The sequence below is a fragment of the Dermochelys coriacea genome, chromosome 2 (assembly GCF_009764565.3).
Source record: "Dermochelys coriacea isolate rDerCor1 chromosome 2, rDerCor1.pri.v4, whole genome shotgun sequence".
NCBI lineage: Eukaryota > Metazoa > Chordata > Testudines > Dermochelyidae > Dermochelys > Dermochelys coriacea.
In genome coordinates this window covers 44,236,870-44,260,013 of record NC_050069.1, presented here as the reverse complement: position 1 = coordinate 44,260,013, position 23,144 = coordinate 44,236,870, and the positions used below count along the sequence as shown (strand labels likewise).

The 23,144-nt window shown below is 43.3% G+C and overlaps 2 protein-coding genes across 3 annotated transcripts in view; both read right to left on the bottom strand.

Annotated features, from left to right (window-relative positions):
- Window positions 1-23,144, bottom strand: part of RAD54B (RAD54 homolog B) — a 129,045-nt gene that overhangs the window by 63,321 nt on the left and 42,580 nt on the right. The gene's annotated exons all lie outside the window — the stretch shown is intronic.
- LOC119850610 (fibrinogen silencer binding protein) lies at window positions 527-21,852 on the bottom strand. Its single transcript, XM_038388939.2, has 3 exons — window positions 21,397-21,852; window positions 3,801-5,845; window positions 527-3,572 (listed from the first exon to the last, which is right to left on the bottom strand). The coding sequence occupies exons 1-2, from the start codon at window positions 21,765-21,767 to the stop codon at window positions 5,326-5,328; spliced, it is 891 nt and encodes a 296-aa protein (XP_038244867.1). The 5' UTR covers window positions 21,768-21,852; the 3' UTR covers window positions 527-3,572; window positions 3,801-5,325.

The following is a 23,144-nucleotide window of genomic DNA, read 5'->3' as shown; positions in this document are numbered from 1 at the left end:
CCACTCTTGCAAGCTCCCATCGCTCTGAGTGGCATGGTAAGGGGGTGAGGGGGTTGGATAAGGGGCAGAGGGTCCTGGGAGCAGTCAGGGGACAGGGAGCAGGGGGCACTGGATAGGCGTGGAAGTCCCAGAGGGGCTGTCATGGGGTGGAGGTGTGGATAGGGGTCGGGACAGTCGGGGACGGGGAGCAGGGGGTGGTTGGATGGGGTGGAGGTTCTGGGGGGAGTCAGGGGACGAGGAACAGGGGGAGGCGTTGGATAGACATGGGAGTTCTGGGGGGCCTGTCTGGGGGAGGGGGTGTGGATAGGGGTCAGGGAAGTCAGGGGATGGGGGGGTTGGGTAGGGGTTGGGGTCCCAGGAGGTGGTTAGGGGCACAGGTCCCAGAAGGTCAGGGGACAAGGAGCAGAGTGGGGTTGGATGGGTTGGAGGTTCTGAGGGGGCAGTCAGGGGGCAGGAAGTGGGAGGGGCAGATAGGGAGCAGGGGCCAGGCTGTTTGGGGAGGTACAGCCTTCTCTACCCGGCCCTCCATACAATTTCACACCCCAATGTGGCCCTGGGGCCAAAAAGTTTGCCCACCCCTGGTCAAGATGGATCTTTGATCTGACCCAGTATGGCCATTCTTATGTTCTTATTCCTTCTCCAAGAGGAAACACCCCAAGCTACATCCTCCAAAAATCCTACAGTGAAATACCATCTTCATTCAACTTCCAGGATGTCAAGGCTAGGTGACATGAGCTGGGGAAACTGACTTGTCTCTGGAACAGATTGCTCCAGGTGAAGGGCATTTATCAAGGAGGAGAACTTGGTGATACTCCTGTTCTCAAAGATGAAGAGCAACAAAGGAGGCAGTCGTATCATTTCCGACATGTCTTATTTTTCTCCAAAGTCCTGAGTCAAGAGGAGAGGAGGGGAACACTATCACAGTTCCTTGCCTCAATCTCAAGCAAATGAATATATCTCTCAAAATTGGGATGGCAGCTCTTTTCAGGACTTGTTTAGCATGGTTATCTTGCTGGAAGCACACTAATAAACTTCGGAGACCCCACGAAGGTGAAGGCTGCACTTGCTCATCCTTGCTAGAGGTACACTTTTCTGCAGCAGACAGGGATAGAGGCACTGGTAAGGGAGAAGGACAGAATATGGTGCTGTTTTTTCCAAGCTGTCTGATCATATATGTTAGTTCAGTTAGGCTGTGTACTGGAATAGAGAAGTTCCTAAAACTGCAGGTCCAGAAGAACTGCCTAAGGGTATGTCTATACAGCACGCTCCTGATGGCAGTGTGTAGAGTACATAAACTGCATGCCCCCCACAAATGGGTATAACCAACGTTCTAAATAACGAGGCTCTGTTTAGGCGGATCAAGACATGCCAAAACACTCTCTCTACATGCCGAAGCAGTGCCTCTCACATCTATGCTGCTATTTTTAGCAGTGTAATGTCCTCATGCCTCCCCACTGCCGGAGTCTTTTCATGCAGTGGAGAGGCAGTGGCAAAAGACTCCAGCAGCAGGGAAAGACTCCAGCAGCAAGGAGACAGTGGGGAAAGGCTCTGGCAGCTCCCCATGGCAGTGAAAATGGGAAGTTGCCAGAGTGGGAAGTTGCCACAGTGATAGACTCCATCAGTGCAGAAAGGCTCCCTCAGATCCCCGCTGCATCCCCCGGCCAGAGCCTTTCACTGCCATATTTAGCTACCCACTGTAGTGTGAACACAGCTTGTTTGTTGCTGCAATGTAGATATACCTTAAAGCTGCAACATAACAATACTGAAGGTACACCTTCTAAGAAATGAAAGATGCCCAAGTCTAAGAGGCAGGTAATGTGATGATGCAACCCAGATATGGGTGCTAGAGAAGAAGTGCAGACCCACAATAATTGGAGGGAGAGAAGCATCAAATATGGTTGACTTCTTGATAGACTAAGAGAAGGAAAGGACATCTTCCATGGGAAAAAAAAAAAGTACATTTGAAGGAGGATGGCTAAAGGTAGAAGTAAACCCACATGACAAGGTGCAAGCAAACTGCAAAATGACCCAAGAACTGAAAGATTCGCCATGATGAAATTAGAAAAAAGGAAACTGGAAATATGAGAAGTCTCTGGATAGAAGATGCCGCTAGCACAAAGAAGAAGAGAAAACTCCTTTCTCTTACAAACAGAACAGAAACAAAACAATCATAATATGGAGTGAGGATGGTGGAGAAAGCATCTTAATGGGACCTCCATATTCTATTGTGTCTTCATTCATCCAACTCTTTCCCTCCCAGAATCTAAAACTCTGGGGAGGTTCTGCCAATTTGGTCTTTGCATCTACCTCTCCGTTCCTGGTGAGAAGCCACCTGATGCTGCAAAGAGTGGAAAGTTCCATGGTTCTGGCCCTCACAGAGATAACATCTGTAGAGAGAGATGTCGAAAGAAATGGACATTTATGTTGAAACGCTTCCAAAGCCTATGCGGCGGGCTCTGATGACCAGTGTAGAGTGGGTTGTAGTCAGACAACCACTGCAACACCGTAAGCCTTATTTGACCTCATTCTGGCCTCTGTTGAATGTGGGATCACATCTATGAGAACTTGGAACAAGAACATAGAAACAACTTGGTATCTACCCCATAACACTGGATAAGCAGAAATCTAGATTCTCCGGCAAAGCCAGGTATTTCCATACTATGAGGTAGGCACTGAAAATTTACTTTATTCTGGTTCCTATTCCTCAGAAGCCACATCCTGGATGCTAAAGTACAGCTGGAAGAATGCTTTTTATTTTTTAAAAAGTTTTGAGTCTTGTAGGCCCAGGAAAATGAATGTCCTGTGGAAGTGGTTCCAGCTCTACAAGACATATCAGTATCTTGGAATTGAAGAATGCTGTGGTTGGCCAGGGTGTGAAATGAAGGCTAGTTATTGGAAGTTAACCCTTCAAAGCATACAAAAGGCACAATAGAGAGAATGGGGCTCTCATCTTAGGCCATGTCTACACTAGTGAACTTACAGTGGCATAGATGTGCCGATGCAGCTGTGCGCTGTAAGATCGCTCATGTAGCTGCTCTACACGAGATCTCTCCTGTCAACATAATAAAACCACCTAAATGAGCAGTCACACAGTGCTATATACATGAGCACTTATGCTGGCAAAACTTATGTCACTCGGGTGCGTGTTTTTTTTCCACACACCTGAGCGACATAAGTTTTGCCAACATAAGTGTGAGTGTAGACGTGGGCTTAAAGTTCTGCACTACCCTAAAGTGATTGTAGGGGGAAAAAAACGGTTTGTGGAGTTCCATATTCATTGAATCTCACTGATTTCAATTTCCTCAGGTTGCAAGTAAAAGATTTGTTTCCTCTCACTTTCCCATCCCCCGCTACCTCACGAAACTCCACAAACTCATCCTGGTTCTGACAGTCAAGCTGGTTTCTCTCCATCTCTCGCAACAGCATCACAAATAAAGGTTCTTTAGGCTCAGTTAAGCCCTTAATTAAACCTATGCAATCCTGCAGTCTTCAGACTGTGTTATCAGTCATACCTGCAGTTATAAAGATAGCCTGAAGGGCCCAGGAGACTGATAAGAAGTAGCAGGGATTACCTCATCCACTGATAAAAAGAAAAGGAGTACATGTGGCACCTTAGAGACTAACAAATTTATTTGAGCATAAGCTTTCGTGAGCTACAGTTCACTTCATCGGATGCATCCGATGAAGTGAGCTGTAGCTCACGAAAGCTTATGCTCAAATAAATTTGTTAGTCTCTAAGGTGCCACAAGAACTCCTTTTCTTTTTGCAAATACAGACTAACATGGCTGCTACTCTGAAACCTCATCCACTGATGCAGACCTCTGCCCCTTACCCATATGGAGAGACACTGTGTGGGTAGAGAAAGCAGCTGATCTAAAGAGCATTGGTGGATAGAGTTATGAGTGGAAGCAGCCATAAGAGGGAATGGCCTCCTTATTGCTGTTTTTGTTCTCTGTGTTGCTGGGGCCCTAGACAGCAGACACAGGTGGAATATCTCCTTTGTTCTCTCTCTTTTTCCTTTACCCTGTATTTCATCTCCTCTTCTTGTGCTAGAATTTGGAGGAAGGGAAAATAGTGTTAGAAGAAATATGGAGTCAGAGGATTGAGGCAAGTGCTGCTCCATGATTCCAGAGCGCAGAAGGCAAAGAACCATGAAGAAATGGGCAGTCTGGAGCTTATGTAATAGCTATGATTGACAGGCATTTACCAACCTCCCTGCTTCCTTGATAGTGGTCATAACAGTATAGGGACTATACTGCAAGCAAGGGATGTTGCTAGGAAGGACATGAGAATGAATTTATTTTGTGTGTTTGGGATTTTTATTTGTAAATAAATAAAAAAAGTCATACCACTCACAAAAATTATCCTAGATAATAAAGAATCTTACTTGGATTTTGGGTCACAAATTATTTATGTAGAGAAACTATGGCATTTTGGTAGCTATAGCATAACAGTGATGTTGATTAAAATGCACCTGCATCTGTCTTGGTTGCACATGTATCATAGTAATTATGCATGGAAATGAACAAATTAGATATCTTTCTAGTCACTTGCAGTGTAATTACCACAATTGAATACACAATCACAGTAACTGTGCACACAAATTATGCATGCATGCAGTTCTGAAAATTTAAATGTTGCCTTCAGCATCTCTATTTTGAAATTATCATATGGAAACTTTCATCCACTGACTATTATAAAAAGTGTTAAATTTTAAAAAGATATGTGCTCCACCTTCTCTCAGTTGAGCATTAAAAAATAAAATAATCCAGTCAGTTTCCTATGTTCTCCAAGCTAATATAACACATTAGCAAAATCTCATAATTGAAATAGGTTTTACTAATTTAAAATGAGTGAAAAATATATATATATAAAGAAACATGGCCTTTATTTCTTCTCTCTATATTTATTAACCTTCAAATAACTTCATAAAGAATATTAAAAAGGATAAGAATTGCTTTAAAAAAAGAATAAAGCATAAAATCAACATCTTTAACAACACCTGTCTAAATTTTCCTTAGCTTGTTCCAGCTCTAATAAAGATCAGTGGAAGATTTCCAAAGGCAGTTTTTTATCTTACACACAGAGCTACAGTATCTGGTTATACTTCAGACTAGAAATATTGAGAAGACTCAAACCTGTGAAAGACATTTGACATTTTTGCTAATGTACATAAACAAAATGGAAAACATGCATACGTTTTTCAAGGCTAGATTCTGATCCATCCAAATTAACATAAAAAATCATTTTGCTAGGCAAAAACAATGTATTATAAAGTATCTCAGAGAATAAAACATCTCAGATTATATGACAGATGATAAATATTTAAAGGCTGTTGTATTCTGGCAGATCACGTCGTAGTCTTATTGCCTTCAGCTTCTCTACTTTAATTTTTGCTTTCAATAGCTCTTCTTCCAGCTGCTGCTTTCTTTTCAAGCCATCCCTCTTTTCTTGGACATAAAGCCCAATTTTTCTTTGATTTTCTAAGATTATCTGATGCTCCTCTTTCAGCATTTGCAACATCTGTGGCTCATACCCACATGCTGGCCTAAAGCGTTCTCCAACCTCGAGCCTAAAAAAATCATCTCTTCTTGGGATGGGAGATGAAGACAACATCATTCTCATATCAACAGAAGACAGTGAAGTTGAAGGAGATCTCTCCATAACATGCACCAACTGGTGTTCTTCTCCTTGTTCTAAGTCCTCACTCTGCTGTGAATCTACAGCCAAGTAAGGAGGAGGTTTGACATCCTCTTCTGGTTCCAACTCCATTGTGACAGGATGGTGATCCAACACTGCTTGTGGGGAACTGGTACCAGCAACCGTTTCTTTATCTATATTAGCGCTAAAACATATATATAATAATTAAGTCATTATCTGTAAACAAAAGCCATTATACACAAAAATAGGAGCACATTTAACTTGATAAATATGGCAATTTCCTGCAATATATCTTGGAAGACCTTACTTTAGTAAAGTGAGCTAGAACTGTATGCAACTTCCCTAGTGGGGAGAAGAGGTGACAGATGTAAGCCCTGGGAAGTATATAGGATTTCAAGAGACTATCCTGAGTTGTACCAAATAAATGTGTACTTTTTGGGACAGAAAGTGTTAAGTGGATTTCCTGAGGAATCCCTAGGGAAAGGCTAATGCAAATTCCACAACTCCAGTTATGCACAAATTCCTACCCCCAAAACAGTCTTTCAAAGCTGCACCCTGAGGAGTCTGTTGATTACCTGTGACAGAGAACCAAGATCAGAAGACTGAGCTGTATAAAAAAAAGCAACTGATCTGCCCTGTCTCTGTTCTGTATCTAAAATGAAATTATAACCATCGGGAAAACCCAGTTGGGTGGGTTTAAAAGGACTAAGACTTACCAGAGCCCCTAAACTGAAATTGGGGGTGACCTCTAGTAACCTTTTTAGCCCAAGTGTAGGTTCTTTTACTGTTTTAATATATTTTCCCGTATAATGCTTTTACCTTAAGAATAAATATACTTGCTTAGGAGTTGTGAGGTAATTTATAACTGTGGGCAACACACTGTTCAGAAAGCAAAGCACAGGCCTTTTTAGGCAGTGTGGCTTAGTAGGGATATCAAAGTGTAAGGCAGGGAACTGTGCAGCCTTAAAAATCCCTGCTCAGGAGGGAGTGAGATGTGGGTCTCCATCCAAGAGAGGGGATGGCTGGAAGCCAGAAACCTGTAAGTAGGTGCCTTTGAGGGACAACTGAGGGAGAACAGAGGTGCAGTTATCCTGCAACTGTGACATAGCTAATCAAGAATAATTTGTTTAAAATGTTGCCCCTCTGCCAGATAAAATACAGGCAAAACCTCACCAGTACACTGATTGGGATTATCTCTCTCATAACGACAGTCTCTCTCTCACTCTGTCTTCCTCCTTTGGGCATTATATTCTACCATGAAGGAGGCTATATAGATTAGACAGAACCAGCTTGGTGGGCCCTTCTTCTCCCACAGGATGGGTAAAGCAAAAGCTATCAGTGATAAGCAGGCAAGGGAGCAATGCAGGAGAAGAAAGTGAAAGTGACAGAGGCAGGCAACTCTTATGCACTAACAACAGAGTGGGATGGGAGAGATAGAGAAGAGCATTTAGATTTAAGTGGTCCCTGTTGAAACAGTTTCACTGCCAGCTGATACTTCCTCTCCCCAGCGCTACCCTCATCCACTCCTCCTCTGACCTAGAGTGCTACTCATTTCTGAAAACAGCTCTGGTAGAAAAACATATGAGCCCATCACTTTAAACCTTTAGTTTTCAAGGGTTATAGCTCCTATTTTATATGAATAAGCATATAATTTGTATTTTCCTATGTTAATATTAACTAAAGTCTCTTCACTTAATTTATCTTACAAGAAGTTGATCAAAAGCATATTTTAAGAGAAAAAAATTCCCAATAAATGGAATCTCAAAATATAAATATTATTTTGTCTGATGAGATTCTTACATAGGGAAATGGAGCAGAGAAAGATTAAATGACTTGCTCAAGTCCTGTGAAGGAAATCTGTGGCAGACTCAAGAGCTCCGGCTTAAATTCCAGACTCTGCCACAGATCTTGGGCAGAGCAAGTAAATTAGATGCTGTTCATTAAATGAAAGTAAATTTAAAAATAGATAAAATGTAATACTTTTTAGACAGAGTACAATTACTTTGTGGAACTCACTGCTACTGAACATGGAACAAATAGCTTAATAAGACTGAAAATGATTAAACATTTATATTGATTAGAATAGCATATAAAATTACATTAGCTAGAAAAAAAAAGTTATGAGGGCTCATCCTCCTGTTTCAGGGCATAAAGTATGGTAGTGGAAACCACACTACTTCATACTTAAAATTTATCTGGATGATACACTAGAAACTGTTGGGAACAATCCTGTATTGTCCAGGAAAAGGACTGGAGGATCTAATACACTGGTTCTCAAGCCACCATGTGTGTACCACAGGTGGTATGCATATTGGTTTAAAGGATACTGTCAGAATAAGAACACATTGTAAGTACACTGATTAGAGTTATGAAGTGGAATACAAAGTACTTGGAGTTTAAGATGTGTACATCTTTAAGTTACAGAATCTAAATATAATAGTTTCCCATCTCTAACCTATATAATTCTAGGATACATTGATCAATACTTGGTGACTCTCCATTCACTCTATTTGATAGACATGCAGACACTTCTGCCTCAGATTAGGGCACCTTCTGCTGTTGAAGAGTAGAGAACAAAGCCCCAAATCAAAGCAGTCCTACACTTGATGAGCAGGCAAGTGCATTTCCAAACTCTAATGGAAGTTTTGTGTGTTCCTCTGAAGCATCAGGCATTGGCTAATATCAGAGACTGCATCCCAGTCTAGATTTTCTGTTCTGACATTTTTAATATTACTATTATTCTGTAAAAGTACATAAGAACGGCCATACTGGGTCAGAACAACGGTCCATCTCGCCCAGCATCCTTTCTTCTGACAGTGTCCAGTACCAGATGAGATTTACTGAGTGATCCATCCTCAGTAATCTAATTCCAGTTTCTGACAGTCAGAGGTTTAGAGCATGGGGCTGCGTCTCTAACCCTCCTAGTTAATAGTCTTTGGTGAGGGACCTTGTCAAAGGATTTCTGAAAATCCAAATACACTATATCCAGTGATGAGCTGCCAAAATCTTAACGGGTTCCCTCCTCACCCCAAGAGGGGGTCGTAGCCCACCCCCGCCCCTGGGGCCTCCTGCCCCATCCAACCCCCCCCCGCGTTCCTTGACGCCCCCCCAGGATCCCTACCCCATCCACCCCCCTCCCCTGTCCCCTGACTGCCCCCAGAACCGGGCGAGAGGGTCTCATGGGCCACTGTAGTGGGTGCCCACTCCACCCCTAAGAGCCAGAGGTACCTGCCGGGGGGCGAGGTAGGGAGTCCCGGAGGTGTTTACCTGGGGCAGCTCCCAGGAAGCATCCGGCAGGTCCCTCTGGCTCCTAGGGGTGGGGGAGCAGCCGTTCCCCCACTGATCACACCAAAAGCGGCGCCTTAGGCGCCAATTCCCTGGGAGCTGCGGGGCTAGAGCACCCATGGGGAAAATTGGTGGATGTAGAATCCCCACCGACTTCTCCCCACCCGGCGCCCAGCCCCAGATCATCTCACCTCCGCTCCGCCTCCGCCCCTGAACCCACCGCCCCGCTCTGCTTCTCTGCGCCTGCCCTCCCTTCCCCAGCTTCCCGCGAATCAGCTGTTCGGCGGGAAGCCGGGGAAGACTGAGAAGCAGGCCGCAGCTTCCCGCTCAGGCCGAGGGTGGCGAAGGTGAGCTGGGCTGGGAAGTGGTTCCCCTGCGCGCCCTCCCGCTCCCGGGTTACCTGCTGCAGCGCGGGCGGCCCTCCTCATGTCTCTCCCCCCCGCCCCAGCTCACCTCCGCTCTGCCTCCCTGGGCCTGAGTGGGAAGCCACTGCTTGCTTCTCAGCCAGCCCTGGCTTCCCATGCAAACAGCTGATTCGCGGAAAGCGGGGGCGGGGTGGAGAAGCAGAGCGGGGCGGCACCTTCAGGGGAGGAGGCGGAGCGGAGGTGAGGTGAGCTGCGGCCGGGGAGCTGCCAGTGGGTGCTCTGCACCCACCAAATTTTCCCCTTAGGTGCTCCGGGCTGGAGCACCCATGGAGTCGGCGCTTAAGGCGCCACTTTGGGCCGGTTAAATTTAGAAGCCCTTTTAGAACCGGTTGTCCCTTGCAGAATAACCGGTTCTAAAAGAGCTTCTAAATTTAATAACCTGTTCTAGCGAACCGGCTCCAGCTCACCACTGACTATATCCACTAGATCAATCTTGTCCACGTTTGTTGACCCCCTCAAAGAATTCTAATAGTTTGGTGAGGCATGATTTCCCTTTACAAAAGTCATGTTGACTCTTCCCCAACCTATTATGTTCATCCATGTGTCTGATAATTCTGTTCTTTTACTATAGCTTCAACCAATTTGCCTGGTACTGAAGTTAGGTTTACTGGCCTGTAATTGCCAGGATCACCACTGGAGCCTTTTTTTAAAAAAAATGATGTTACATTAGCTATCTGCCAGTTATCTGGTATAGAAGCTGATTTAAATGATAAGTTACAGACTACAGTTAGTAGTTCTGCAATTTCACATTTGAGTTCCTTCAGAACTCTTGGGTGAATACCACCTTGTCCTGGTAACTTATTACTGTTTAATTTATCAATTTGTTCCAAACCCTTCTCTATTGACACCTCAACCCAGGACAGTTCCTCAGATTTGTCACCTAAAAAGAATGTCTCGTGTATGAGAATCTCCCTCTTATCCTCTGCAGTGAAGACAAATGCAAAGAGTTCATTCAGTTTCTCCACAATGGCCTTGTTTTCTCTGAGTGTTCCTTTAGCAGTTCAATTGTCCAGTTGTCCCACTGATTGTCTGGCAGGCTTGCTGCTTCTGATGTACTTAACAGCAAAAATGGTTTTAGTTTTTGTGTCTTTTGTTAGTTGCTCTTCAAATTCTTTTTTGGCCTGCCTAAGCACACTTTTACACTTGACTTGCCAGAGTTTATGTTCCTTTCTATTTTCATCACTAGGATTTGACTTCCAATTTTTAAAAGATGCCTTTTTGTCTCTAACCACCTCTTTTACTCTATTGTTTAGCCATGATGGCTTTTGGGGAAGGGGGGTCATCTTGTAGTTTGTTTTTATTTGGGGTACACATTTAATTTGAGACTCTATTATGGTGTTTTTAAAAACTTTCCATGCAGCTTGCAGCCATTTAACTTGTGACTGTTTGTTATAACTAGCCTCCCCATTTTTATGTAGCTCCGAAGTTAAATGCTACTGTGGTTGATTTCTCTGGTATTTTTCCCCTTACAAGGATGTTAAACTTAATTACATTATGGTCACGATTACCAAGTGGTTCAGGTACAGTAAAAGCTGTTTTATCCGGCATGTTGGGGAAATAGAGGGTGCAGGTAAGTGAAAAATGCCGGTTAACTAAGAGGGAGGGAGTTTGGGTGTGGGAGGGAGTTTGGAGCAGAGAAGGGGATGCGGGATGTCAGATCCGGGGGCCGCTCACCTCAGGCGGCTCCTGCAAGCTACGACCTGTCTCGGCTGCTCCTAAATGGAGGTGCAGCAAGCAACTCTGCGCGCCGCCTCCACCTGCAGGAGCTGCCCTTCCAGTTCCCATTGGCCACGGTTCCCAGCCAATGGGAGCTGTGTTACTAGCACTTGAGGTGGGGTAGCGCAGAGAGCCGCCTGTCGTGCCTCCGCCTAGGAGCAGCCAGGACAGGTCGCCGCTTGCGGGGACCCACCCGAGGTGAGTGGCTCCTGGATCCAGCACTATGCACTCCCTCCCGCACCCAAACTCCCTCCCAGAGCCCGCGCTCCAAACCCCTTCCTGTACCCCAACCCCTTGTGAGCTCTGTACCAACCGGACTGTAAACCAGAATTTTAATGAAGATCAGAAATCCCGGTTTATAGAGCTTTCTGGTTGGTGAAGTGCCAGATAAAACAGCTTTTATTGTATTATAACTTCCTAGGCCAGATCCACTTAGGATTAAATCAATAACTGCCCATCCCCTTGTGGATTCCAGGACTAGCTGCTCAAAGAAGTCGTCGTTAATGGTGTCTAGAAATTTTCTCTCTGCATCCCGTCCTGAGGTGACATGCTTCCAGTCAATATGAGGATAGTTAAAATCTCCCCTTATTTTGAGGTTTTAACTGTTCTGTTTTTGAAGACTTTCTAACCTTCATGAGCACTTCACAATAACCATCCTGGTCAGGCGGTGGTATGTTCCTCCTGCTATACTCATTATTTAAGCATGGAATTTCTATCCATAGAGATTCTATAGTATTGTTTGATTCATTCAAGATTTTTACTATATTTGACACCATGCTTTCTTTCACATGTACTGCCACTCCCCCACCAGCACAATCTACTCTGTCGTTCCTATATATTTTGTACCAATATTCCTGCATCCCATGGATGATCATAATTCCACCAAGTTTCTGTGATGACTATTACATCAATAGCCTTATTTAATACCAGGCAGTCAGGTTCACTCATCTTAGCTTTTTAACTTCTTGCATTAATATACAAACAATTTTAAATTTTGTCAATATTTAGTTGTTTGCCTTCATGTGATGTAACTGAAAGGCACTCTTTTTCATTTAACTGTTTCTCTTCAGATTCTACCTGTACTTTATCAGCTTCTATCCTTTTCTCTTCACTAGGTTTTAAAGCATTCCCTTTAATAAAACCTCCCCTAAGGAGTCTCTCTGTCTGAACCATAAAAAGAAAAGGAGTACTTGTGGCACCTTAGAGACTAACAAATTTATAAGAGCATAAGCTTTCGTGAGCTACAACTCACTTCATCGGATGCATTATCTCACGAAAGCTTATGCGCGAATAAACTTGTTAGTCTCTAAGGTGCCACAAGTACTCCTTTTCTTTTTGCGAATACAGACTAACACGGCTACTACTCTGAAACCTGCCTGAACCATGTGTTCTTCCACATCTGTCAGCTTTCTTAATTTTAAAACTCCTCTTTTTTTTTTTTTTTTTTTTTTTACATTACAGAAATCTAGTTCCATTTTGGTTTAGGTGGAGCTCATCCTACCTGTATAGATCCTCCTTTCCCAAAAGATTCTCCAGTTCCTAATAAACCCAACTCCCTCCTCCATCATCTCATCCACACACTGAGACCCTGCAGTTCTATTTGTTTAACTAGCCCTGCATGTGGAACTGCAAGCATTTCTGAGAATGCTACTAATGGGTCCTGGACTTTAATCTCTTACCTAGCAGCCTGAATTTGGCCTTCAGGACCTCTCTCCTACCTTTCCCTATGTTCCTGGTACCTACGTGCTCCCCAGCACTGTACAGAAGTCTGTCTAGATGTCTTGAAAGGTCTTCAGACCTGGCAGGTTATTCACCATACGGTTCTCCCAGTCATCAGAAATCCGACTATCTATATTTTTAATAACTAAACCCCCCATTAAAATTACCCGTCTTTTCCTAATAACAGGGGTCCTCTCCCACAAAGAGGTATCCTCAGTGTGAGAAGATACCATGACATCATCTGGAAGGAAGGTTCCAACTATGGGACTGTTTCCCTCCGCTCCAGCTTGATATTCTCCTTCCCTGAGATTTCATCCTCCTCAATAACACAGAAGCTGACAGATGAAGGAGTGGGACCACTCTACTGCATCCCAGAAAGTCTCATCTATGTACCTCTTTCAGAGTAGCAGCCGTGTTAGTCTGTATTCACAAAAAGAAAAGGAGTACTTGTGGCACCTTAGAGACTAACAAATTTATTAGAGCATAAGCTTTCGTGAGCTACAGCTCACTTCATCGGATGCATCCGATGACGTGAGCTGTACCTCACGAAAGCTTATGCTCTAATAAATTTGTTAGTCTCTAAGGTGCCACAAGTACTCCTTTTCTTTTTGCTATGTACCTCTGTCTCCCTTAGCTCCTCCAACTAAGCCATTCTGGTCTGAAGAGCCTAGACATGGGCTTTATGGGCCATGAGTCACTTGCACCAAATGCACACATATGCTACCTGCCCACAAGGAAGTAATCATACATGCTGCATTAAATGAAATAAACAGGAGAGCCCCCCACTCTGCTGCCGGACTTCTGCCTGCATTATTTTTTCTCTTTCAGTGTGTGTGTGTGTGTGTGTGTGTGTGTGTGTGTGTGTGACCTGAGTAGCTGTAAGGTAGCAAGAGAGTCATATCATGGAGTACAGGTGGGAAATCACAGTCAGGGAGGAGGATGGGCCAGCCAAGAAAGTTAAGGAGTACAAGAATTAGGATCCATGCACTCTTAATTACCCCCCTAGTGCATATGCATTATGATATAGTTTTTAATTACATGACTACAAACTATTTTTTTCCACAGGACCCCTCTCTTCTTCAGTGCATAGGATGGATGATGCTTACTTAATGATCAGCTATTCAATATTTTGGTTATCCTCCTTGTTGAATGTGTGGCCCTAGGCCATATTTACTGCACACTTTTTAAATCCTTTTCTGAAGACAGAATTATTACCTTCCTTATGGACTTTTCTATGGTGCTTATCTCTACATAATGTGAATGCTTCAAGATATCAATGAATTTATTTTCAAAACACTCCCATGAAAGTGGTATTACAGTATTATTATTATTATTCCCATTTTACAGATGAGGATCTGTCTAGAGTCCTGTGTGAATACACAAATGTGTACGTGCATCCGATCCGCAAAAATTATCTGCAGATATCCATGGATTTGCAGGGCTCTATACTGGGGGCTGGGCTGAGGCTCCGAGGCATCCCCCCGCAAGAGCCCAGTCAGCGAGAGCCATGTGGGCTGCTATGGGGAGCCCCGTGCGGAGTCACGGACCCTCCACTTACCCTCGACTGGGGGGGAAGATGGCAGGGAGCTGCTTTCAGTCGCTCCCCCCACACCACGGGCAGGTAGAGGGTCCACTGCGGCTCCCCACGGCTCCCCGACTGGGCTCCACACTGGCCTGGCGAGGGGGTGGGGGGCACCGGGCGCCTGTGGAGCTGCCCGGGGTCTGCTTGAGCCCCCCACCCAGGGCAGGTGGAGGATCCGCCAAAGCTCCCCACACAGCTCTTACTGTGGCCAGGCTGTGGCTTTGAGCCCCCCTTCCCAGCCAGTTCTGGGCCAGGGAGAGCTGCACTGGCAGCTGTGGGGAGCCGCAGCCCCCCACTCCCCACCCAGTGTCCCTGCTCCTCCGCCCAATGTCCCATCCCCCTGCCCAGTGTCCCTGCCCTCTTGCCCCCTGCCCAATGTTCCTGACCCCCAGCCTCTCCGCTCAGTGTCCCTGATCCCCAGCCTCCCCCCCCAGAGCAGGTGGAGGATCCGTGCCATGGTTCCTCACAGCTGCCCACCCGGCTCTTACAGTCAGAGCCCTGTGCGGATACAAAATTTGTATCCACATCCGCTATACTCAGAAAGGGTCCACAGATGTAAAGCGGATACCTGCGGATTTGCAGGGCTCTAGATCTGAGGCTGTCAAGGTTCCTTCCCCACTCTGAACTCTAGGGTAGAGATGTGGGGACCTTCATGCAAGACCCCCAAGGTTATTTTTACCAGCTTAGGTTAAAACTTCCCCAAGGTACAAACCATTTTACCTTTTGTCCCTGGACTTTATTACTGCCACCACCAAGAGTCTAACAGAAAAACAGGGAAAGAGCCCACTTGGAAACATCTTTCCCCCCAAAATCCCCCCAAGCCCTACACCCCCTTTCCTGGGGAAGGCTTGATAAAAATCCTCACCAATTTATATAGGGGAACACAGACCCAAACCCTTGGATCTTAAGAACAATGAAAAAGCAATCAGGTTCTTAAAAGAAGAATTTTAATTAAAGAAAAGGTAAAAGAATCACCTCTGTAAAATCGCAATGGTAAATACCTTACAGGGTAATCAGATTCAAAACATAGAGAATTCCTCTAGACAAAACCTTAAGTTACAAAAAGACTCAAAAACCAGGAATATACATTCCATTCAGCACAACTTATTTTATCAGCCATTTAAACAAAACAGAATCTAACGCATATCTAACTAGATTGCTTATTAACTCTTTACAGGAGTTCTGACCTGCATTCCTGCTCTGGTCCCGGCAAAAGACAACACAGACAGAGAGAGAGAGAACCCTTTGTTTTTCGCCCCTCCAACTTTGAAAGTATCTTGTCTCCTCATTGGTCATTTTGGTCAGGTGCCAGCGAGGTTATCTTTAGCTTCTTAACCCTTTACAGATTTTCCTCTGGCCAGGAGGGATTTAAAGGTGGTTAGCCTTCCCTTTATATTTATGACAGAGGCTCAGAGAGATTAAGGTCAAAAGTGTCCACTAATTTCAGACACCCAATTTGAGGGCCTATGGCCTCTTTTTTTTTTTTTTTTTAAAACAGAAATTAGCATTAATTTTATAGCACTTTATTTCTTTAAAGCATGGCTCTTGTCTTCAGTTTCAGCTTGAGTGTTCTGCACGTCTATAAATCTAGCCCCACATTTCTCAACTTGGGCACCCAGAAAATGATGAACACATAGGCTATATCTACACTAGAGACCCTACAGTGTCACAGCTGTACCAATGCAGCTGCTCCACTGTAAGATCTCTAGTGTACTTGCTCTATGCTGATGGGAGAGCTCTCCCATCAACATAATTAAACCACCTGCAATGAGCTGTAGTAGCTATGTTGGCAGGAGTGCTGTGCACACTAGTGAGCTGTAGCTCACGAAAGCTTATGCTCTAATAAATTTGTTAGTCTCTAAGGCGCCACAAGTACTCCTTTTCTTTTTGCGAATACAGACTAACACGGCTGCTACTCTGAAACTACCACTTATGTCGCTCAGAGATATGTTTTTTTCACACCCTTGATCAACATAAATTTTGACGACATAACTGGTAGCATCGACATGATCATAGTTACTGGCAACCTGTGAAAAGTTTAGTTTAAGTGAGTTGCCTAGCATTACATAAGATCTACAAAAGGACTTAAATCCCAGTTTTAGGCATCACTGCAATCCACAGTTCCCTGTCTCAGCTGCTGCCTAATCCCACAGGCATCAAAACTCACTCAATGAATAACTTTTTTACTGTAGATGCCTATGTTTTCTCACTTTGAGCATGTATACTGCAGCCTCACTCTAGAAGTCCAGACATCTAGCTCATGCCTAAGCCCCAGCAAAATCCACAAAGTAAGGGAAATGAGGTAGTCCCCTGCCTATCTTCCCTATGCAACCCAAACAGGGGAACTAGACACCCTGGGTCACCCATCTGTCAGGTGGGTGCCCTAACCACCAAGCTATAGAATTAGTCTCGCTCTCTCACTCTGCCCCAGTGACTAATTATTTACCCAACGTGGAGTAGCAGATACTATAGAAGAGACTGAGGAAGCCCCACATCAGAATATTCCATATGTCTGTGGTTATGGCACTCTCCTAAGAGGTAGGAGGTCCCTGCTCAAATCCTTTCTTCCCATCCTACATAAGGGGGAATTGAACCCTGGTTACCCACATCCTGGGTGAGTGCTCTAACCACTGAGCTAAAAGTCATAAAGGAGATGCCTCCACCTCCTTCTCCATTTTTTGCTTAGGCAACTAAACTGCCTGACTCCAAGAAAGGTATTTCTGGCTGTAGAATGCAGAGATAGGCACCTAGATCTCAACTACAGGGAGGTGCCTAACTCCATGAGAGGGGAAGGCTTAGGACACACCCTTCTTGCCAGCATCTCCCATTAGCTAGCTTAGGCAACTCCCTGTCTAGTGTATTGGCTTTTGTGGATCCCATTCTTAGGCATCTATTTCTCCCTATGCATTGTATAGGGAGCATAGACACCTAATTCAGGCTTTGTGGATCCCAGTGATGATAGTGGTTTTCTAGGAACCTGAAGTCAAGCATTGCAATGCTGAGCGTCGCAACACTTAAATCCCTGTGTGGATCAGGGTCTCTGTGGCAGAGGCAGGAATAGAACCCAGTTTTCCAGAGTAAGATTCAATTGCCTTAACCATGAGACCATCCTTTCTCTTCATGCAATACCCTGCCTCATTCACTACACACCTTTCAACTTGCACAACAAATGAGGTCCAAGGCCTACTGACAACTGCTTCATTCAATACACAGCCCAGATTAATTCCTTAACAGTGTACATCTTGTGCACAGAATGAGACAGGGGTCCTGTGGGAAAAATAATATGTGATCATGTAATTAAAGACTGTATAATAATACATACACACAAGTGGGACAATTAAGGTTGCATGGGCCTTAATTCTTTTACTTTCTAACTTTTGAGTGCTTGACTTTACAACCTTAACATTCTTTTTGTATGCAATTTCCTATATTTTTTAAAAAGTAAACTAAAAAAAAAAATTCCAGCATGTGAAACAATACTGCCACCCACATTGTTCACCATTAGGGCTGGAACTCTTAGATCCACAGCACAGACCTCTGCCATTTGAGTTCACTGAGTAAATGATAGCCATAATAGGTTCTCATCCTGTACCTGGGCTAGTCATTAGGAGGAGCTAAAGCAAACGTTTTGCCAGATGGAGTTTCACAGATATTTCCTGATAGCAGAAGAATGCTGAAATGCTGGAATATTTTGTTGTATTTCAGATTCTAAGGAGAGTGTAGTCTAGTGGTTACAGAGCTTTCCGTCCCATTCCCATTCTCTCCTAGCAAGTCTGATCTTCTCTGCTTCTAGCCCTTCTTCACCCTGCCCCTGGGTCATTGTCTCACTCAGACACAGTCTTCCCCCCACTCCCTTTCTCCATGCCCCAGTCTCTCAACCTCCCCACCCCTTCCTCCCTGTTTCTCCCACCATCCCCAGCCATCCCTCAGGTCTAGCTTCTCACTCCTCTGCATTTTATCCAGAAACCTTCCTCCTCCTCCGTGCTGTCTGGGTGCCAGCAGGCAAAGTACTGAGAGCATACAAAACTAAGTTCCTGTTCCATCCCCAATAGCTCTGAAGAGCAACTGCACAGAAAGTCCTGCTCAGCCCCTGCAGCGTCAGTCTGGAGCATGCCCAGATAGAATTTTCAGAGTATTAAGCTGCCAGATGGTAACAAGCCTCTGTTGAATATGTGCAAACAGATTTTCAGAGGATCCTAATTTAGCTTAATTTGGATGGATTTTCATAAGGATAGCAAAAGGCACATCACTGACACCAAGGTGACCCTCCTGCTTTAAAGCATGGAGGCAGTAGAGCTTCTTAATGAAAATTATCATTTGTACATTAGGTACTGTACAAACACAGAATTAAAAAAATTCAGCCCAAAGCTAGCACTTGGTATGGAAACTTTCAACCCAAATTATTAAAGTTTGGCAAAGTTATAAGCAATTGAAAACAGGTCTTAAAATGAGAAGTGTTGGGCAATCCTAATTATAGGTGTTGTTTCCTGCTTCACTTGTAATAAATATAGTATCTCATTCCCTCTCACTTCATTCTCTCTTGAGCCTCTTGTGCCCTCCAACCAGTAATGTTTCTCTCCCCAAGCAAGCACAGAGCATCATGCTCCATTCCCACTGCCAAGTACTACTGACAGTCTCTTCTCCACTGCTGGCTACATGCTGTTTTTCTTCTTGCCATAGCCTCAGCTCCTAATGTGGCCTTCCTCACCCTTACTTGCTGTTCCTAGCCTGAGACAAGGGGTGGAAACAAGTATCAGGAGAAGCAGGTCAAGCTAAAGAGAAACAGAGGCTCCCAGAAAGGGGAGGGGAGGTAGACTGGAAGTTGATAAGATCTAGAACAGCCCAATGGTGAGAAATCTACACTGATCCACTACATTGGACCCCACCAAGAAACTAGCAAAATGCTAAGCCTCCATGTGACTCAGACCTGTAGATTATTTCTAGTTAAAAAGAACAGGAGTACTTGTGGCACCTTAGAGACTAACAATTTTATTAGAGCACAAGCTTTCTTGGGCTACTCTAAACCTATTTCTAGTTAGTTTCTTAAGAGATAAACAACAGTAAGATAGAAGGTGAAAATAGAAAGAAGGAACCGTAATAAGAGAAGCTCTTCTTTGGCAGTTACAATGGGACTCCTGCCAACTCCACTGAAAGAAAGGGAAACAACAGTTACCATAATGGGGGTGGTATTTATAACCCTGAGGCACCCATGATTCACTGGTTTTGTTTAATTAAATTAAGGTAAGAATTTCTTATCAGATATCAGGTGACATTAGGACTTCATCAACTACTTATATATACCTCCAAAAACTAAGTCATGTTATAATGGGTTAAAACTGGTTATGTTTGGGGTGGGGGGGGGTGTAATTCTGGGTTAAAATGAAAGAATACAAAATAATAGTGCATTTTGCATAAATTATTTAAAAGTATTTCTCCAATACTTAGTGCACCAACTGGTATATTAGGGGAAATCATTTTGGGCACCAGTTCTTAGAGTCCTAACAGATTCCAAATATGTTTGAGTTGCAGGAGTCAAATTATGGAGATCACTGGCTCTTGAATATACTGTGCACGAAAAGCACCATTACTGTATACAAGTCCCTGTAACATCAATAGCTCTCAGACTAATTTTTTCATTACAGGAGGTGGTGATCAAAACATCACTTTTATACCTAATTAAAAAGGCTGTTCTGTTTAAGATCTTTTGAATTTTACCTATGGGCATTCACCAGTAGCAACTAGGCTGCACTGGTGTTACAGATTTCTTTACACCAAAGCCCCACAAGAGCATGTTGTTATTTTTTTTTTTAAGAGCATCTGGCACGTTAGGATTTAGACAATTGTTACCATTCAGTTCAATCATTGGCACCATGAATCAAACTTCCCATGTGTGCACATGCCAGCTTCCCTTAGAACACTTAGCTGTTGCACCAACCAACTATAAGTAGTATCTGATTAATGGGAAGCCAACTTCACATATTATTTTGATCAGTTAGTGAAAATAATGTAAAAATGTAGCTTTAGCATGATTTCTGGGTAGTGGATAGAGTTTACTTTTATCCTTGTTAGTTTAAAATATCTGCATCCAGAGGAAGCAAAATCTGACCCTGGCAGTTTCTGATTCTGAAAAGATCAATACTGTACCAGTAGAGTGTGTGTTGCAAGTCTGATCTGAGGGGCATTATAGCAGCTGTGGGGGGAAGCTTGCCCACTGCCTGCTTGTACTATGTCTGATTCAAAACTAGACAGTCTCTTACTTCATGAAGCACTAAAAAGAACTACAAAAGAGAAAATTTCTGATTCTGTAGCTCCTCAATCTCTGTCTATATGCTTCCAAACTGCCTAGCATACAATACATGTATTGTTATTTACAGTTTATTTTGCAATTAGCTTTGCTCTGGTTTCAGAAAATGTCAGCAAGTGAAGGAAAGGTAATCTGTAAAAATCTATTTGTATTGTTAAAGGCACTTTACTGTATGGAGACAAAGTACTCAAGATCTAGATTCAATTAAAACATATTCAATATTTGCCTAATAGAATAATTTATGATACAGACAAGGTATACGAAATAGATTTCTTGGTTCCCTGAACTTTATATGGCTCTTATGTAAACTGGTAATAGTTTTATATGCAGCAAGATGACTGCAGTATTACCTTAAATGGAGGAGAATAGCCATCACTTTGTCGGTGTTTGAATAATCAGCCTATTAAAAGGTGAGGGAGGGGTAGAGGTTGGAGCTACTATTTCTCTGTGATTCCCTCTTAACTCTCACCTTCCAGAATATGACACAAGACACTGAAACAAGCTTTGAAACATAACTGAAAATAGAATGCAATTTTAAGTCACCATAAAACAAAGGAAATAGTATCTTGCATTTGTTTCCAATCCTTTTCAGCTCTGTTGTGGGCATTTGCTTTAGGACACTGAACTCAAGTTAAGAATAAGCTGTATAGAGTAGATAGGAGGCGCCATAATTTTAATTTAATAAAAAGTAAAATGTATCTCACCTTTGTAAACTGCTCCTGTCTCTTAAACACACACTGGAAATCTGTGGAATCATCTCCACAACTTTCTTGGTTGGCTCAGAAATGCTGCTTTTATAATCTGAATGGGTCTCCTTTTGCTGCAATAGCTCCTGTTTGGCATATTCTTTGAGCCTCTTGTACAGCGTGCGCAGGCCCTGTGCAGTACGAGGAGGACGATCTACTCCGATGGCATTGTAGTTATCGGCTATGATATCCCAGCATTTGTTTTTTTCCACTATTACTGAATGCTTATTGGTATGTTCTTCAAGAATTTTAACATACGGCTTCACAAGTTTTAGCAAATCAAGCTTTTCAGATAAGGTAAAATTAGAAGATCTGGCCTTCCCAACCATTGTTATCTCTGAATTAAGGAGGCAGTTTTTGAAACCACCATGCAGTCCCTAGCTCTGCTCAGCTCTTTTTCACAAACAGAAAAAGATCAGGCTTAACTAGGCTAGTCTCATTTAGGCCCACGCCTACAAGGGAGGGTTTATTAAAATTCCTTCAGCTTAAGCTGACGCAGGTTCAGGAAATCTGCTTAAGCCAAGCCTGACCTACATAAGGCTTCAGACTGAAGACGACGGGAAGAAACAAGCAAAATACACTTTAGTATGAAGGGACCAGACACACAGGATTTAAAAACAGAAAGGTTTAAAGATAAGCAAGTTACCAAGCTGAAATTTAACCAATTTAGCTTGAGTAAAAAGCTCTCACAGATCTCTAGCTGAAAAGCTGAAACTGCTCTGAGATTTTAAATTTAATATTGTCAAAAAAGCAACAATTGTTTTGTGTAATTTATTGATTGTTGAAATGAAACACAACAGCAGAAGAGATAAAAACTAGAGAAATAAGTGTGGCGTGTGTAGAGAGATCCCTAACAGAGCCCCTGATCACTGTTCCCCAGCTGCTGTTCGCTCTTACAGCATTTGCATAATGCTAGTCCTGCTGTCAATCAGGAATTGCATATCCTCTAGCTAGTTAGGTTACACTCAGACTCAGACTTCACAGTAAAGCTAAGCTTCTCCTGCATTTTGCAGGCTGCTTTAGCTACCTACACACAGGCGGTTTAAAGAAGCAGTCTGTTAATGATAAAACATTTATCTAGAGCAAAAACAAAAAAGAGATATACATGAACAATGAATTGTCCTTTAGCTTCTGCCTGCAGCTGTGTCCTGCTAAAACCTGCCTGTCCTGTAATGTGTATGTCATCAACATTCAGTCTGCAGTGCCTAAGAAATGGCATGATCTAACTCCCAGTCTGCATGTAATAAAGGTTACATTCAGTCATGACAGATTTACTGAGTGTATTACAGTGTGTGGATACTGGAATTTTCATACTATCCACCAGGAAAAAAAAAATCTACTTTTATGATACTACTTCCAGGCATTCTTTCAGTGTCAAATATTTTTATTAACAAGATGTGCATGCTGTGCCAGTGTTAATCATTCTGCATAGCTAATATTTTTCAAAAATCTCACTTTAAACACAGTCTTATTTAAAAATACATATACCAGGTTTTAAACATCCATGGTCTAAATTAAACCAACAAAATCTGAGAAACAAAAGAACTTATAAAGCTAAAGAAAAGAATGGTTCCACTTAAAAAGGGGGAGCTTGTAGGGGGTTACTGTGTACAGTTCTGAGCACCAAGTTTGAAAAAGGAGGTCCATGACTGAAAAGTCAAAACCTTGAAAACGAGTTTGATTTGAAGGGATATTGGTAACAGCTT